This window comes from Diceros bicornis, chromosome 17 (assembly GCF_020826845.1).
Source record: "Diceros bicornis minor isolate mBicDic1 chromosome 17, mDicBic1.mat.cur, whole genome shotgun sequence".
NCBI classification, from domain to species: Eukaryota; Metazoa; Chordata; class Mammalia; order Perissodactyla; family Rhinocerotidae; genus Diceros; species Diceros bicornis.
Window position 1 is genome coordinate 11,189,023 of NC_080756.1, and position 18,587 is coordinate 11,207,609.

The following is an 18,587-nucleotide window of genomic DNA, read 5'->3' on the forward strand; positions in this document are numbered from 1 at the left end:
CTCAGGTGCTCAGTGGGTAGCGCCAGCCCCTGCTTCCTCTCCTGTCCTCAGCATAATGCACCCATATCTACAATACGGCAAATTTCATATCCTCCACCCCTCTTCCCTGCATTATTGATGGGCTATGCACTTTTAAAAAATCAATTAGATCAGGGTGTGGAGCTGGAGTTAAAAGAGAAAAGAAGCCTTTAAAAGTCTGCTCCTCTTGTTTTGCTGTTTTGAATAGGAACAGATAAAGCTTTCCCTCTGGTTTGAATAAGTCAAGCCCAGGGCTAGGTCGGCCGTGATTGGCCAGGATGAGGAAAATGTGGTTAAGATGCAAACACAAGCAAATATAACCCAGCGTCTGTGCAGCCATTACTAAGCTGAGGCAGCAGGACCTGGAGCCTCTCGCTTTGAGGTGGTTCTCCAATACTGCTGCTGCTTCCTCGCCAGAAAACTGGGAAGACCGGTGGGAGAGAAGACGAGGTAAGGTCTGTTGGTGTATGGGTGCGTGTCAGTAGAGCCATCCTACTGAAGAAGGAAGAAAGGGAAGGAGGAGGAGACTGAAATTCCCCTGGCTTTGTCTTCTTGGATGAGGCTTTTAAACGGTTGAACTAGGAATTGTGACCAGTTTTGCAAACTTCCTGCTGAGAAGTCAAGGCCCTTTTTAGAGACCACTGAACAGATAAGGGCACATTTTCAAAAGCCAGGAAAGATGGAGAAGACCCCTTTCACCTATCGCAGAGAGACAGTACGGGGCAAGACAGAGGTTCAAACCAGCTTCCTCTGCTTGGGGTCCATCCATAGGGGTATCTCGGTAAGAATTAAGGACCACTGGCTTTTAACCTGGGGTTTCAAAACTGCACCCCACTCCAGGGGTATCTGCAGTCACTTGAAAGGGTGCTGAATTAATAATAGGACTTGGGGTGGAGGGAGGGAGACACCGAGCTTTGGGGACTTTGATGTCACAGATGGAATCACATTTTCTGGGTGTTCCAGTGTGGCAGGAAATCTCTTCTTCAAGCATTTCCTCTCCTGCATTTGGGGGACCCTGGCCCAGTGAGCTTCTTCCCGACTGGGGAGTCCCTGCTGGGAAATGGGCTTGCTTTTGGCCTCTGAGACTCACAGTCCTAATTAATGCCAGTTGGTTTGGCTTTTACCAGGTGGACACTGCTCTGTCTCCAAGGAATGAATTCATTTGCCCTTGTCCCCTTCCCCTATTTGGGTCACGGCATTTGCCTTTAATGACTGAAGTCTAGGGTCTGAAGAAAACCTGAGCGAATATTTCCTGGCAATTCCTGGCAGCACAGGGTGGGGCAGCGCAAGTGATCAAATTAAGTCCTCCAACACTGGCTGCTCCGCGTCATCGCTCTGCCTTAGTGCTGCTACAATGGGAGACAAAGGGAGCTTGGTTTTTGTGTTTTTGCCAAAGTCCATACTACAGAATGGCCTATATTCTCAGAACCTGGCTTCATCCAGCAAGGCTCAAGGAAAGAGGGACCAGACATGTTCCTCCAAACAAGCACACTGCCTCCAAATAGCACATCTCCATACAGTCCTTCCTGGGGGTGGTTTATCCTGTGTAAATCCGTCAAGCCCGTCCTTTTTCCTGTGCCTCTTAGGAGCATTCATCAGTTATGCATATCATCATCAGATTGCAAGCTCCTTGAGAGCAAGAACTGGGCAGGCATTTTAATTCCATAAAGTCCCGTGTGGCCATGGATGTGTGTAGGTGCTTGATAACCCTAGACACGCCTCGACTAGAGATCCACAGGGACTTCTCTTCATCGCTTCCTTCCTCCCTCTCCCTTGTGGGCGCCACAGCACCGCTGGCTCCTTGGGGTCTGGGAGTGGGGGGACGAGGAGGGCTTCTGCCCACAGACAGACCAGGCCACGCCGCCTTTCCCTGCTGGCACCTGAGCTGTCCCAGCCCAGCCCTGCCATTTATTTTCCCTTCTGTGAGGCGCAGGGAATGTATTAGTCATGTGACAAAAGCAAGATGGGTTATTTGAGTTTTAGGATAGTTTACTTTAAAAAGTCTGGAAAGTAAAAGCCCAGAGAGAAGGTCCAAGAGTTGCCTGTGGAAAGGACCCGGCAAGCAGGCGACCTGGAAAGACTCAGAGGGAATGAGAGTGGGAGAAGTTTCCGACTCAGTTTGGAAATTTATTCCGACATAAGCTTTTCTCCCTACATGCCACTGAATTGAGATGAGTTTAGGAAGGGTAGTGGTCCATCAGAGTGATTAGAAGCACAAGCTTTAGGGTCAGATACAGATTTCATTCTAGTGCGTGACCTTGGGCAAATTATTTAAGCTCTCTGAAGCTCAGTTTTCCTGCAACATCAGATGAAGAAAATATACTCAGCTTATGAGAATTAACTGAGATAACAGAAAGTGAATCAACAGAGGACCTAGCGTATTTACTACGCCTTCAGTAAATAATCGTGGCTATTGCCAGAGCTCTTAACAAGGGAAGTGGCAAGTGGGAAGCAGAACTCCCATGGGGATCCCCCGCCAACCAGGCTCAAGATGTGAACTTGGACAAGTCATTTCCCCCATGGCTGAGATAGTGCAGGGATGCACCACAAGGCCGCGGCGGGACAGCTGACGAGAGGTTGGGAAGTGACTTAGGAGAAAAGCTGGACGGTGCCCGCTGTGAGCGCATCATCCCCTCAGCCTGCTCTGTGACGTTTCAGTCCCGGGAAGACCAGCACCATGTCTCTGAGCAGCGCCTTCAGGGCTGTGGGCAACGACCCTGGGATCATCACCTGGAGAATAGAGGTGAGCTTGGCTGGAGGCACACCCTCCTCACCACCAGACCTGGGGGCGGAGTCTGGCAGAGTCTGCTAGGTGACAGCCCTCCTGCTAGCCTTAGTCTCCAGCCTGGGGTTCGCGAACAGTGAGGGGCAGCGTCAAAGTGCACGTTCTCCTATCCTTGACCCCTCCCGGGAGCTCAAAGCAGGTGGAGGAAATGCTCCTAGCCCTGGAGAGCAGGCCTCCACACAAAAATAAGCCTGCCCTTTATCCAGCCATCTGCTCAGTCCACACTTCCAGTAAGTGCCCTGGAGGGATGGGTGGGGCCCAGGCCCACCCAGGAGCCCCGAGACTCCTGGTTGCTTCTGTCGGAAGACTGGAAGTTGTCTTCCTCAGGACATGCTGGCTCTTGCAAAGTGGTAGGAGAGGTTTGGGTGGGTACTGCACAGATCCGGGCACGGCTCATCCCTTCTGCCAGGGCTTGAGCCCCTCTGGCCGACTCGCAGCTCCAGCAATCTGTAGCTGGGACCCACCCTGGCCTGGGAGCTCCACCTGCCAGAGTGAGGACCCCTCCCCTCAACCTACCTCCCTGTCCTGAGCCCACTAGGTGGCTGCTGCATCAAACCCAGAGCCCTTAAGGCTCCCAGTTAATCTAAAAACTAATAGGTACTAAAAGAGTTAGAAAAACCACGGTATAGTTAACATTTTTACATTTGACACAAATTTTACATAGAATACATGGAAGTATGAGAGCAGGTTTCCCTCACTTGGAGGCACTGATGAAAATCCACATCTGAGGCCATGTGAATGGCTCTCCTGGGACAAGCCACACATGCAGGTGACAGATCAGGGCCCTGGCCCAGACTCCAAATATGGGATACTCGTCATGGAGCGCTGCACACCACCGGCTCTCACCCCCCACAGCCTCACAGAATCCTGGCGTTCTGCTCTCAGACCTGGGCCAGTACTGGGTGGTCAGAGTGGGGAATGGTGTTGGGGGCGCCGGTGCAGCTGCTCAGAGGCAGAGGCGGGGTTTTACCTGATAGCTTATATCCAACTCTTCCCTGCAAAGGGCTGGAGGGGGCTCACAAGGCTCCTCACAGTGCAGCAAGATGAGCAGAGCAGGCTGTGGGGAGGAGGATGGGGCGAGAACAGGCACCCAGATTCAGACCCAGGGCCGTGCAGGCAGAGCTCAGCAGAAGCCAGAGGAGTGGCCGCGCTGATCCTGTGCCTGGCTGCCACGCCCTGTGAGGTCAGTGGGGACATCTCCCCTGCCGCCTGTGCCAAATGATGGAGAGGAGAAGGAGGCTTGTCGCAGGGGGAGGGGGTACAGGGGCGGAGAGGAGGGAATGCAGCCTATACACACCCCTTGTCCTTCCAGAAAATGGAGCTGGCACTGGTGCCCCTGAGTGCCCATGGCAACTTCTACGAGGGGGACTGCTACGTCATCCTCTCGGTGAGCACCAGCCCCACCCCCATCCCGTTCCCATGAGCTTCTTCTCTGAGAGCCAGCTCTTAGGCTCCATTGAGAGATCTGCTGATGATGCTCCTCAGGCCCTGGCACCATCTTGATTCTTCCTCAGTGTCAGACAGAACAGGCCTCCAGTTTGACTATCAAAGGCCGTTCTTAGGCCGGGTTTTTAATTTTGCATCAGCGGGTGGGGGTGGGGCCCTCAGGCTGAACTGACAAGCAGCATTCTCCCTCCCTGGCCCAGACTCCGGATTAACGTGGTGTGGAGGAAGGCTGGATAAATACGAGGCCATCTCTGGCCTCAAAGTGCTCATTCTAGTTGAGGAAACAGTATCCCACAGGAACGGTGCAGATGGATGGGTCGGCACTGTGCCAGCTGTGGCAGTGCAGGGGAGCAAAGGAGCGGCAGGGTGAGGCTGCAGTCAGACGTGGACAGATCCCCACTGGTCCCCAGTTATTCTGAGAACAATAAGTTGTCAACTTGCCCCAAATCTGGGGAGGCATTTGGGCTGCCACAGCTTGAGCCACACGGCAGGTGTGTACAGGGCCCTGCAGGGGGTGGGGAGGCCCTGAGCCTCCAAGGACAGGACACAAGCAGCTGTATGCTGCCTTCTCCCCACGCCAGAGGAGCCAGCAGCAAAGTGGGTGAGCTGGCCCCTGACCTGATCTCTCCGGCTGCCTCCCAGACCCGGAGGGTGGGCAGTCTCCTCTCCCAGGACATCCACTTCTGGATCGGGAAGGACTCCTCCCAGGATGAGCAGAGCTGCGCGGCCATCTACACTACGCAGCTGGATGACTACCTGGGGGGCGGCCCCGTGCAGCACCGAGAGGTCCAGTACCATGAGTCCGACACCTTCCGTGGCTACTTTAAGCAGGGCATCATGTGAGTAGTTACGCGCCAGGCAAGGACATAAACGGTAGGCAGTTTACCAAGGAGGAAACCCGAAGGGCCAATAAGTATGTGAAGAAAGTAATAAGAGAAATGCAAATCAAAGCCGAGCTCTCACTTTGCCTATCAGAATGGCACAGACTCCAGAGTGAGTGGTGCCAGGTGTTGGCGAGGCTGTGGGGAACAGGAGCCTTGTGTCCTGCTGGTGGGGGGGAGGACTGGCATGGCAGAGAGAAGTCTGTGGCCACTGCGGCAAATCCCACTCCTGGGTGTATAAATCAGGGGACTTCTCACGTAAGTACCCCAGTCCAGGAGGGCACATGAACCAGAATGTTCACAGCAGCATCATTAGTGGGCTGGGAAGCTGCAGGCAATGTAGAGTGCCCATCACTGGGAGACTGGACAGGAAAAATACTCCACGACTCCAAGGAGTACTATGCCACAGCTGGAAGCAACGGATTAGATGCACACCTAACATGTGGACAGATCTTAAAACACGGTGCTGGTGAACACAGTAGGAAATAGACTTGAAATACATAACAGAATGCCAATTTCTGTTTTAAAAAAACACATGCACACAAAACAGCAGGGCACATTTTACCAGAATGGAGACAAAAAGATGGATGTTAAACTGTTGGAATGGATGCCTGACGGGGAGAGGAATGGGAGTAGGGTATGCAGACAACAAGGAATACGTAAATACTTAAAACAAGAGAGGGGTCTTGTAAAGGCCAATGGTGATAATGTTCCATGAACCGAGGAATTTAATTAACTCAAAACTTTGCATTTGAGATTGAAAACAAAAAGAGGAATTCCAACGAGCTCGAGAATTCTGAGGCTGGTCCAAGGCCAGCTTCTTGCAGGTCGGCAGTCCCCACTGACTGAGGACGTGCTGGGCACGGGGCACCACACGCAGTCACCAGGGAACCCAAAGACAAAGCCCCTCCCTCTGCTCCAGGGTGGCTGTCTTTGGGGCGCTTGGGATGGAGGCTGGGTTGGGGTGAGTGCCGGGGGCAGGAGAGCTGATTCCTGGAGTAGGTTGGTCTTAAGGCCGTGGTGTCATTAATGCCTCTGCTGCTGCCCGACTGTGCCCCTTTCCACGTCACACTCATATCCAGACAGTTCCTGGAGCACAAGCAGCTCTTCCGTGCTGCGGGGACTTATCCCTGATGTCCCCTCCATCTGGAGCACCAGTCCTCTGGTTGTCGATTACTATTCCTCTTAATATCTCAGCTCAAATATCACTCCTTTGGAGAAGCTGGCCCTCACTGCTCTGTCAAAAAGTCCATCACTGAGTCTACCTCTGTGACAGCAGTTACACGCCATCTATATTCACCTAGCTTATTTACTGTGGTCACCTCCCTGGGCAGAGGCTGCATCTGTGTAATTCACAGCTGTCCCCCTGGAACCTAGCACACAGCAGGTGCTCAATAATAACTGAGTGGATGTTCCCTCAGCTACAAGAAGGGGGGTGTGGCCTCTGGGATGAAGCATGTGGAGACCAACACCTATGACGTGAAGCGGCTGCTCCACGTGAAGGGGAAGAGAAACATCAGGGCCACTGAGGTAAGTCCTGCCCACTGTCTGTCCTGGGCCCAGGGCCTCTCCACCTGGCACCTAAGAATTCCTCCTGAACAATGTCCAGCTCTCTTCTGCAGGTGGAAATGAGCTGGGACAGTTTTAACCGAGGTGATGTCTTCTTGCTGGACCTTGGGCAGGTCATCATCCAGTGGAATGGCCCAGAGAGCAATGGTGGGGAGCGCCTGAAGGTATGGCTCTTTCCAGTCCCCGTGCTCTCCCCTGTGCCCCAGGCCTGGTCACGGGGCCCGCACTCTCTCAGGGGCCTTTTCCTTCTTCCTTCCTCACTGGCTCTTCCCTGAGATTCAAGCTGGACCCCTGCCTTTGAGTAGAATCTGCTTTGGAGATAGGCCACGCACGTGAGTCTGTGACTTGGCCCTGGCTCCTCAGCATCAGAACAACTCCTGTGTCTGGGATCCAGGCTGCTTCTGCTGAAGCCATCAGGCAGAACGGGGGCCCAGAGTTTCTGAGTCCTTCTTTGACAGGCTATGCTTCTGGCGAAGGATATCCGGGACAGGGAGCGAGGGGGCCGTGCTGAAATAGGAGTGATCGAGGGAGACAAGGAGGCGGCAAGCCCGGAGCTGATGAAGGTCCTTCAGGACACCCTCGGCCGACGCTCCATTATCAAGCCTGCGGTCCCTGACGAGATCATAGATCAGCAGCAGAAATCCAATATCGTGCTGTACCAGTGAGTAGCTAAACCTGGCTGCTGGTTGGAAGCTGCCGTAGGGAATGGATGTCCCCTAGAAAAGCAAGCATTTTGCTTGGCTCCTCATTTGGGGGTACAGGCATCTGGCTTTCTTTTAGTCTTTTTCAAATGCTGCTTCTAGAAAGAACTCAGTGTTCCCCACTCAAGGAGGCAGCTACTGTCTTTTCTTATGGCAACTCTTCCTGGTCTCTTGGGGAGCCCCTTCCTTTACTTGGGCCTATACCTGCCCAGGGATGTGGGCAGGATAATGGTCAGGAGAGAGACACCAAGTCTCATCTAGAGAACAGAGTCCCTCACATTCCTGTTTGCGTGCAAGCCACACCTGTCATAAGAAGTCCCCTCTATCCAGAAACTCCACACTAAACAAAGCCAGGAAAGTATCAAATTGACTACAACATGCTTGTAGAAGAGAAGACACAGGCTAACGTCTCCCCTTCTCCAGTGTCTCAGACTCAGCGGGGCAGCTGGCAGTCACAGAGGTAGCAACGAGGCCTCTGGTCCAGGACTTACTGAACCATGACGTAAGTAGAGCTCAGGTGGGCCTGGCTTGGGGTAGGCAGGCCTGGCTTCAGAGGCAGACCCTGGGGAAAGGCCTTCCCTGCGGTCTTGAGCAGCAGTAACCACTTTTACCCCTGACTGCTTCAGGACTGCTACATCCTGGACCAAAGTGGAACCAAGATCTATGTGTGGAAAGGAAGAAGAGCAACAAAGGTTGAGAAACAGACGGCCATGTCCAAAGCCCTGGTAGGAGCTACACCTGTGCAATATTGTCCAGAAAGTTCTGTAACACTTCTGATGTGCTCTGAGAGCCACAGTAGGCACCTGAGCATCTAACATCGCAGTTACATACACGGACTTCAAAGTCAGACACACAAACTGGGATTCAAGTCCAGGTGTAATAGCATCTCCTGGGGCTCTTGTGAGGATTAAATAGTATTTGTTAAGCACTCAGAACAGTACCTGGCACACACACCTGTGTAATAAAAGGTGGCCGTTACTATTGAAGGGGACATCACATATCAAGGTTAATGGCCATGTCCTCAGGGAGCTTATGATATCGTGCAGACCCATGCGGGTGAACCAAGCAGGATGCACTTACAAAGCAATAAATGGGCAAATGAATGTGCTACAGTCACCAGAGTACTTGAGTGCTGAAAGAATACAGTACAGAGGATCTTGGATGACAAAATGTTCCACTCAGTCCCTTCCTTGAGGCAGGTAACTTGGTCCCTAGACAGAAGTGAGTTAGAATTTGACTCTGAATCTCAGAAGGGAGCAGTCCTACCAACTGGCTTCAAAGGGGTGAATCATCAGCCAAGCAAAGGACCCAGTGCATTCCCTGACTGACCTGCCTTTTGGGGGTGGGGTTGTCTGCAGAACTTCATCAAGATGAAGGGCTACCCCAGCAGCACCAATGTGGAGACCGTCAACGATGGTGCCGAGTCGGCCATGTTCAAGCAGCTGTTCCAGAAGTGGTCAGTGAAGGAACAGACCGTGGGCCTGGGGAAAACATTCAGCATTGGTAGAATTGGTAAGATTGCACCCGATTGTCTTCTCACTGCTGGGGCTCTCTAGAGAGGCAGGCACGGATGCTCTTCACTCACTTGGCTTCTCCCAACCCATTCTCTGCAGCTAAAGTTTTCCAGGATAAATTTGACGTGACTCTGCTGCACGCCAAACCAGAGGTAGCTGCCCAGGAAAGAATGGTCGACGACGGCAACGGAAAAGTTGAGGTAAGCCCAGTGCCTCACACCCCCGGGCAGGCAGGCAGCAGCACTGGCTCTCCCGGCTGTTCTGCTGGAGAGGAGGGGCAGGTGCTCTCCTTTGTCACCTCTGGCACCTCAGGAGTATTCTCAGAGGTGTCGAGTCTGCAGAGGCTTCCCACAATTCCTCAGGGAAGTGAAAGGCGGATACCCTGTGTACTATCAATAACTCCCCTGGCAGATACATTCAAATCATCTCTGGGCCATGATGGGGATGCACCTGACTAGGGAGAGTCCAGTTCTTCTCGGGATTCAAATCATGCAAATGTGCTAAGCCCTCGCCACCGGCGGGGAGGGGCACTCTGAGTGGATGGTAGTGCCTTATCTGTCTGGATTCGCTGTTAAGCGTGGCCCAGTTCCCTTCAGGTACCTGTCTCTTCAAACAGGACCCCCATCTCTGGGAACTTGTGTCTCCTTCTATGCCCAGGTCTGGAGAATTGAAAACCTGGAGCTGGTCCCCGTGGAGCAGCAGTGGTATGGCTACTTTTATGGGGGAGACTGCTATCTGGTTCTCTACACGTACGAGGTGAGCGGGAGGCCGAATTACATCCTGTACATCTGGCAGGTAGGCCTGGGGCAGGCTCTCGGCCTGGGGTCCTGGTGCTTCCTCTGGCCACTGAGGGGGCGGGGTAGTAGAGGCCGGTCGCTCCCCTCTCCCCACTGCAGGGCCGCCACGCCTCACGGGGTGAGCTGGCAGCCTCGGCATACCAGGCAGTGGAGGTGGACCGGCAGCGTGATGGGGCCCCTGTGCAGGTTCGGGTGACCATGGGGAAGGAGCCACGCCACTTCATGGCCATCTTCAAAGGGAAGCTGGTTATCTTTGAGGTGAGAACCCTCAGAAAAAATTACACCATGAGCAGGAGTGCTCAGAACTAACAAGCCAGGAGGGGGCTACAGTGGAGGGGAGGAGGGGTACGGAGCCCGGCTTGGGGCGGATACAGACAAGAAGGGGGTTAATCTCTCTGACACTCAAGTGAATCCCACTGCCTAATTAATGTTCAGGGTCTTTCCTCATCTAACCCATATCACCTGTGCAGGTGCCTTACCCACCCCACCCCCCCAGCTCCCTAACCTACACACTCCACTCAGTCAGGTGGCTCTCCTCACTAGACCTCACATGCACCTTATCAGGCCCCTCCCCACAAATGTGCCGCTTCAAATGCAAGCCCCACGTCTTCCGTGATGCCCTGGCTGAAGCACTAACAGGAATGTATAATGTCACATGCTTGATATGACACAAGCCTGTGGTCAAGTCCTAATCTTGTCATTTATTAGCCAAGTTTCTAAGCCTCAGTTTCCCCATCTTTACCGTGGGATAATACCTGCTTCACAGAGTTATTATGAGCATCAGTGAAATGATGTAGGTAAGCCACCAGCCACAGAGCGGCATATAATAAAGGTCTCAGAATGAAAGTGAATATTATTGGTACCATAACCCCAGCTCACCCCAACCTCTCCCAGCGCTATAGCCTAGAAGCTCCTCAGGGGCAAAGACAGTATCAAATACATCAGTGTTCTCCACAACGGCTAGACTAGTGCTCTGCTCACATGGTGCTCCTTAGAACCAGACTTTGCTTTTCTCCTTCCCTCTAGGGTGGGACTTCCAGGAAGCGAAATGCCGAGCCTGATCCTCCAGTGAGGCTCTTCCAGATTCAAGGAAATGACAAATCAAACACCAAGGCAGTGGAGGTTCCAGCCTTTGCCTCCTCCCTAAACTCCAATGATGTCTTTCTGCTGTGGGCCCAGGCAGAGCACTACCTGTGGTTTGGCAAGGTAGGATAGCTGGGCCCAGCAGTCACACCAGTGCCGGGGAGCCAGCCCTGTGCCCGCCCCCCATCAGCAAGGGCAAAGGAACTGAAGAGCAGGCTGGAACAGTCCTCAAAAAGAGGAGCCATTTTCCTAAAGGCTCTTCAAAGGGACTGCCAACGTTCCCCACAATTAGGCCTCCACTTAGAAATTCACCGACAGTACTACTCATACCCAGGTGACAGTCCATAAACTTCTACACGGATGGAGGCTGGGTAAATCAAGGTTTCCATACCAGTTTGGTGGATTGTAATTGAACTAAAACTAAAATACTAAAAATGTTATTTTTGTCAATTCAGATTGCATCTTCATTAAAAAGCACTAAAATTGTTTTACAAAAGAGAATGGAACAGGAAAAGATGCTCAACATCATCAGTCATTAGGGAAATGCAAATGAAAACCACAATGAGGCACCACTACACACTTATTAGAATGGCTAAAAATAATTGACAATATCAAGTGCAGACAAGGATGCAAAACAACAGGAACACTCACACATTGCTGGTGGGAATGCAAATACAACCTTTGGAAAGCAATTTGACAGTTTCTTATAAAACATATGCTTACCATACGATCCAGCAACCCCACTCCTGGGTACTTACCCATGTGAAATAAAAAAACTGTCTTGACACAAAAACCTGTCCACGAATGTTTATAGCACCTTTATTCGTAATCACCAAAAGCTGGAAGCAACTCAACTGGAGAAAGGAGAAACAGAGTGGTACATCCACACAATGGAATACTACGCAGCAACACAAAGGAACAAGCTGTTGACACTCACAGCAACAAGGGTGAATCTCAAATGCATTATGCTAAGTGAAAGAAGCCAGACTTAAAGGCTACACAGTGTCTGATTCCACTTAGGACATTCTGGAAAGGGCAAAACCATGGTGATGGAGAACAGATTAGTGGTTGCCAAAGATTAAGGATTCGGGGAGGGCTTGACTACAAAGGGGCAGCCCGAGGGAATTTTTTGCTGGGATGAGGCAACTGTTCTGTATCTTTGTATCTTTGGTGGTGGTGACATGATTCTATACATACGTGAAGACTCCTAGAACTGTGTGACAAAAAGAATGAATTTCCTGTATATAATTTTAAAAATAAATTTAAATTTTTCTCTCAAAAAAAATAGAATCAAAAGTAGGCGCTAAAATTCCAACTGAAGCCAAAACAAAGGTGACTCTTGTGAGCATCCACCGTAGGTTTCGGTCTAGTCCTGTTCTTTGCCACCACACTGTGTCCCCCACAACGTTCCCAGCACTAGAACAAACCTACCCATCCCCCCGTCCTGAGGTACTGTGGCTTGGTAGCTGATCCTGGCTACAATGAGCTATTAATCTCAGAAGCTTTTTTCCCCTACATCAATGTGCCCGTGTGTGACTAACACCTGTGCTCTCCTCACCCCACTCTCAGGGGTCTAGTGGGGATGAGCGGGCAATGGCGAAGGAGCTGGCCGGGCATCTCTGCGACGGCACCGAGAACACTGTGGCCGAGGGCCAGGAGCCGCCTGAGTTCTGGGACCTGCTGGGAGGGAAAACCCCGTATGCCAATGATAAAAGGTACAGGATCACAGCATCCCCTCCTCCTGGCGCCCCCTGCCTCCCAGGCCTGTGAACTGCACAGGGTTTCTAAGCAGCTGAGTTCCTCTAAATGGACTGCATTACAGACTACAGCAGGAAATCCTGGATGTCCAGTCCCGTCTCTTCGAATGCTCCAATAAGACTGGCCGGTTCATTGTCACTGAGATCACAGACTTCACCCAGGATGACCTGAACCCAGGTGACGTGATGCTCCTTGATACCTGGGACCAGGTAAGACATAGCCAGAGAGCTTGGAACAAATGACAAAGATCCCCACAGTTTAGGCTATTTTTTGTGTAGTACCTCCACCACCGAATAAACCCAGGATAGCCCTGGACCACCTCTAGTCAATCAAACATTCATCAGTGGTGACCAAAGGAAGAGGCTGCTTTTCGCCAGGAATGGAGAGAAAAAAAAGTTGTTTAAAACTCGGCATCCTGGGGGCCGGCCCGGTGGCGCAAGTGGTTAAGTGAGCGCGCTTCACTGCGGCAGCCTGGGTTCACAGGTTCAGATCCCGGGTGGGCACTGATGCATGCTTGTCAAGCCATGCTGTGGTGGCATCCCATATAAAGTGGAGGAAGATGGGCACGGATGTTAGCCCAGGGCCAGTCTTCCTCAGCAAAAAAAAAAAAAAAAGAGGAGGATTGGCAGATGTTAGCACAAGGGTGATCTCCTCACCGAAAAAAAAAAAAAAAAAAAAAACAGCATCCTGGGAATTTTCCCACCTTGCTTTGGGAAAATCAGGCCATCCTATCAACATACACTTCTTTCTCTCAGGATCAGGCAGGCTCCACACCCAGAGACAAGGGCCTTTTAGGGAACAAAGGGGTGTGAAAGGGATATCTTCAAGGCAACCCCTCCTCCACATCCCATTGTCTGCAGTTCAGCTCAGCAAACACACTCAGGACCCCCTCTGTGCTAGTCACTGTACTAGGTGTGGCGTCACCAAGGTGAAGGGCCCTGCTCTCAGAGGAGGGCTGGAGGGCTGGTGACAGATTTGACAATGCGTAGGAGGTAAGGTGGCCAGCCTTGGTGACTCACTGGATATGCGGGCATCTAGGATAACTCCCAGCTTACTGCCTTAGGTGACTGGGTGGATGCCGTTCACCAAGAATGGAGACACACATGGCAGTTTAGAAAAGAAGAGCTACTTTTGGGGGTGTTATGTGTGAGGTGCTTGCAGACAGCCGAGAGGAGGTGTTTTGCAAGAAGTTGGATTCAGGAAGCTGAAGTTCAGAGAGAGAGCTCAGGACCGGAGAAGCAGATTTGGGAGATACATGTGGCAATTGAAATCACAAGTCAAGCTGATTCTGGGAAATCCTTTCTCTGCTGAGGCTGTGAATTGTTGAGGGCAGTGCACATGATCCGGCACTTAGTCCTTGGCGTGGGCACATTAACAAATATGCAATCCCTACCACAACAGGTGTTCTTGTGGATTGGGGCCGAGGCCAATGCCACAGAGAAGGAGAGAGCCCTTGCCACAGCCCAGGAGTACCTGCACACTCACCCCAGTGGCCGAGACGCTGACACGCCAATCCTGATCATTAAACAGGGGTTCGAGCCTCCCATCTTCACAGGCTGGTTCTTGGCCTGGGACTCTCACATGTGGAGCGTAAGAACAGGGAGAGTGGGGAGACATTTGTCCTGCCAGGGGGCTCAGCATTAATAGCACAGTGGGAAGGTGGAGTACTCTCGGGCTGAGTGCATCCCCAGGACCGCATCCCCTGACTCCCCCTCCTCTCCCTGCTGTTTACTTTTCTTCTCTTTCCCACCCACCACAGCACTAAGTCCAGCTAGAGAATTCACAGTTTGTCCCGGGAATAAGCAGTGTGTGGAAGTAATAAAACGTATAAAGTATATCCACACGTTATCTTTTGAGCTGCACAACTATCCTGATAGCTAGGGCAAACACTCTTTCCCACGTTACAGATGAGGAAGCTTAGAGGAGAAGTTATTTGTCTAAAGTGACAATTAACCAGTAGGAAGAAGCCAGGATTTCTGACTCCTTGTCAACTGCTCTGTCTTCTATCTTGTATGAAGGATTGAAGGGGCACCAGCAAAGAATGCAGATCATGTTGAACCCTTCCAACCCTGCATGGACCCAGAAGGGAGGAACTTTCATTGTTGCTTATCCCTGAAATGTCTTCTGATTCCCTAGCTTTTTCACTTTTCCTGAAAGTACAGACAATGCCTGAGGTGTCCCTCCCGTATAAGTAGCACCTCATCCTGTGTTTTCCATCTCTTCTTTCCAGGCAGGGAAATCATATGAACAGTTAAAGGAAGAGCTGGGAGACGCCGCTGCCATCATGAGAATCACTGCTGTGAGCTCGCTTTGCTCTTGGAGAAGCAAGTCACGTGGGCAGCCAGAGTCAGAGAGAAATGGCAAATGCTACAGGCGCCACATGGGGGAAACTCCCTCATGTCCCTCTCGTATCCCTCTAGGGGTCTATTTTGATATAAAGATTGCTTTAATCAATAGAAAAGCAGGTCAGAGCCAAGTTTCTTATTTTACTGCCTTCCAGAGTTTAGAAGAGATTTGCTGTTTAAAAAAATAACAAAAACAAAAACTAGTTTTAATTATGCAACTCGCTGTCATTCAGGGCAGATTAAATTGACTGGCCGTATTTTTTAGAAATAACAAGCTTCTAACCCAAATGATATGTTTCTCAGTTTCTGACAGTGGAGTCCACAGAAACTCAGGCAATAATACTCTGATTTTAATGGCTAAGCGAGTCCCACAGCTCTTTGACATCAGAATGAGTGCATGGCACCAAGTGTCCAAACCGTGCGGCGGCTTTGTTCTCGTGCTCTACAAACTCAAGACTCCAAAGCTAATGGCGATGTAGCATCTCTAAACTGTATTTAACAAAAGTATGACTTCAATTTGAAGTCATTTAAAGGCTGGAAATGTAGATCCTAAGTGCCCAGAGAAGGGATGTGCTGACAATATTTAAATGAGATTTAAGCACAGCATTTATGCCAAACTGACTATATAGGATTTACCTTAGACTTACTGAATCAGCTTTCCCAAGAAAGACCCCAAAATCTGAATATTTTAGATTGCCAGATGATTCCAACATGCAGCCAGGTTTGGGGACCACTGTTCTAAAAGACGATTGCAAAGGGTAAAGTGGTATAAACCAAAATGTTAAATATCATATACACGGAACTTCAAATGCGCAGACCGTGAACGGTCCTTTACCCTGTGTCTACATTCTTATCTTACCCAGGACATGAGGAACGCAACCCTCTCCCTGAATTCTGAGCTAAAATATTACCCTATAGAAGTTCTGTTGAGAAATCAGAATCAGGAGCTGCCTGAGGATGTGAACCCTGCCAAAAAGGAGGTGAGTGGCTGAAGGAACTGTGTCTGATGTGAGCGGAGCCCTCCTTGAATAAAGCATCCGTCTCAGTAGACGGCCTAGGACAGTTCTGGCTCATCGCAGGCACTCCATAGACATCTGAGCCATCCAGTAGCTCAAGTCAGAAACCCAGGTCTCCCTCTCGATTCTTTTTTCTCATCTCCCACACCGCTCCATCTGCTAGCCTCTGTCCACTCCTCTCCATCTCTCTGCTGCCAGTCTGGTCCAGCCATCATGGACTATACCCCTGTCCCTACAATCTGTTCCCCACATAACAGCCAAAGGGCTTTTAAAACAAAGGACACTGGGCCGGCCCCGTGGTGTAGCGGTTAAGTGCGTGCACTCCGCTGCTGGTGGCCCGGGTTCGGATCCCGGGCCCGCACGATGCACCGCTTGTCAGGCCATGCTGTGGTGGCGTCCCGTATAAAGTGGAGGAAGATGGGCACAGATGTTAGCCCAGGGCCAGTCTCCCTCAGCGAAAAAAAAAAAAAAAAAAGGGGAGGATTGGCATGGATGTTAGCTCAGGGCTGATCTTCCTCACAAAAAAATAAATATAAACAAATAAAAATAAATAAATAAAATAAAACAAAGGACACTGTTCTATCTAAAACAGCTCGACTGGCTTTCCACTGCACGTAGAAGGAATCCAAAGTCCTCTCCAGCGCCTCCAAGGCCCTCCACAATCTGGCCCTTGCCCACCTCTCTGATTCCGTCTCACATACCACTACCCTCTTCACTTACCACCCTGCAGCCAGTGGCTGCTCTTCTGTTCCTCGAACATGCTCATTTCAGCCTTTGAGCCTTACATTTGCTATTTCTCCTGCCTGAAAAATTACTCTCCTCCCAGGTCATCACAGAGCCAGCTCCTTCTTCTTATTTAGGTCTCAGCTCCAGTGTCCCCTCCCCAGGAAGGCCTAACACTGCCTCCCTCAGCCCCTCCAGACCCTTGATACCGTTCGTTGTCTCTCTCTCTAGTAATATCCTTAAGGGCAAGGGCCTTGTCTGTCTTGTCTTGTTCACCATCATATTCTCAGCTTTTCAACACCTAAAACAGTGCCTGGCAGATTGTAGGCACTCCTTAAGTTATGGCTGAATTAATTAACATATTCTTGTTGAAGTAATTAATTTTCCCCTTGAAGGATTTGATTTGGGAAGGGTCTCTGGATTTTCCAGTGTTTTATCTAACCAACTCTTAAGTATCTGGAGTACAACTTGCTTGAAAACAGAGGCCACGTCACAATAATTTTACTTGGATAGAAAATATTCATTAAACATCAACACATAAATGTTAGGAGAATTTTATGCTCTCAACAAGAGCCACTTGATCTTGCATTTGAAAATGTCTGGATAAAAATGGCAGATAAGGGCATAAAGCAAGGAAAACCATCACTCGATTTAGTTCTCCAATCAGCCAAAACCTGATGTCTAGAATTCATTCATAATATATAATCCATTTATTGTCCTTCTGGTAAGAAACTGGTGCCAGGTGGGACCATGAGAGAAGTGAATCCAGTCAGTTCTTCCACAGGCCAAGATGGGACTCCACAACCTGAAGAACTCTCCAATGAATAATTTAAGTCTATTACAGACTTTGAAAAATTCATTCTACTTTCCCTTCAAGGCCCTACCTAGGACTCTCTCTTGGGTCCACTCTCCCCGCCTCTGTTGGCATTGACAAGTGCCATGGCTTCCTTCTAACTAGAAACTTTGTTTTATCTTGTAGACTTACCTCTCTGAAGAGGACTTCATTTCCGTGTTTGGCATCACAAGAGGGCAATTTGCTGCTCTGCCTGGCTGGAAACAGCTCCAAATGAAGAAAGAAAAGGGGCTTTTCTAACACAAGAAGGCATATGCCTATTGCAAGACCACGGAAGAGAGCAGATAGTGCCAATATCAGGAAAGAATTTATCTACCAATTTTTGCCTAACATCTACCTACTTAATTTAGATACAATAGGATCTGCAAATCACAGCATGTTCTCCATTTTTCTCATCCCTGCATTCCTTAGTTGTTATACACCTAGAATGTTAACCACCCACTTTTTGATCTTTGAGGCTTTCTGGCTAAAAGCTTCAGCAAAAAGCACTAAAACTGCATGAATCTTGAGAAGTCAAAACTAAGAGAACAAAAAAACCAAGTTTAAAGTGTTTAATATTGGGGCAAAGACCTAAGTTTGTCTTAAATTTTAAGATTGGTATTCCTAAAACCTATTCAACCCACAAATCATTGAAGTTATTCACATATATACCCTAAAGTCAAAGTCCAAATGCCCAGATCTGTATGTGCCAGGTTTTTAACTTTTCAAATAAAGATACCTGCATGAGCAAACGGGAAGAGTCCTCTTCAGCATTTTGGGCTTGCGTTATGGTAACTATTCTGTGTTACGCTGGGAGGAACATGTCAGCACTGGGGAAGTAAAGAGGCACTACTGAGTGAGCTCTCTGCATAAGTGGACCACTGTAATTCCTGTTTCTGGCACAAGAATGCCAAAATCTGCCCTACAGCTGTCCAGGAAACCTCAGCCCCCACCCATCCACACCCTATTATCCAAAAGAGAAACAGGGCCATGTGTTGTTAATGTCAGTAATGAGGCCAGAACCAGCGTGTATTCCACTGCAGAGAGCCTTCAAAGCATGCTAGACATCAACACATGAACCACATCTTCCAGATAACTTGAAGTTTGAGTCAATTCCAA

General features: G+C 50.0%; 1 protein-coding gene across 4 annotated transcripts; it reads left to right on the top strand.

The window, feature by feature from the left end:
- The first annotated feature begins 353 nt into the window (after window positions 1–353).
- Window positions 354–18,220, top strand: AVIL (advillin). 4 transcript variants are annotated; one of them, XM_058557762.1, is made up of 20 exons: window positions 354–473; window positions 2,677–2,761; window positions 4,116–4,190; window positions 4,892–5,088; window positions 6,552–6,660; window positions 6,753–6,863; window positions 7,158–7,360; window positions 7,824–7,902; window positions 8,027–8,125; window positions 8,759–8,912; window positions 9,014–9,114; window positions 9,572–9,709; window positions 9,811–9,969; window positions 10,738–10,917; window positions 12,364–12,509; window positions 12,617–12,761; window positions 13,954–14,142; window positions 14,783–14,851; window positions 15,761–15,877; window positions 17,616–18,220. In XM_058557762.1, the coding sequence occupies exons 2-20, from the start codon at window positions 2,696–2,698 to the stop codon at window positions 17,727–17,729; spliced, it is 2,451 nt and encodes an 816-aa protein (XP_058413745.1). In that variant the 5' UTR covers window positions 354–473; window positions 2,677–2,695; the 3' UTR covers window positions 17,730–18,220. The 4 variants fall into 4 exon arrangements, with proteins under 4 accessions (XP_058413745.1, XP_058413744.1, XP_058413746.1 ...); XM_058557761.1 differs by having other exon boundaries at window positions 354–468; XM_058557763.1 differs by lacking the exon at window positions 14,783–14,851 and having other exon boundaries at window positions 354–468.
- Window positions 18,221–18,587: the final 367 nt, after the last annotated feature.

What these genes read in the sequence shown, in the direction of transcription:
- AVIL (XM_058557762.1), top strand. Translation starts at nt 2,696, where the DNA reads ATGTCTCTGAGCAGCGCCTTCAGGGCTGTGGGCAACGACCCTGGGATC. An exon ending in GGAAGCTGGTTATCTTTGAG is followed by an intron (nt 9,970 to 10,737) that starts GTGAGAACCCTC and finishes CCTTCCCTCTAG; the next exon opens with GGTGGGACTTCCAGGAAGCG. An exon ending in TCCTTGATACCTGGGACCAG is followed by an intron (nt 12,762 to 13,953) that starts GTAAGACATAGC and finishes CTACCACAACAG; the next exon opens with GTGTTCTTGTGGATTGGGGC.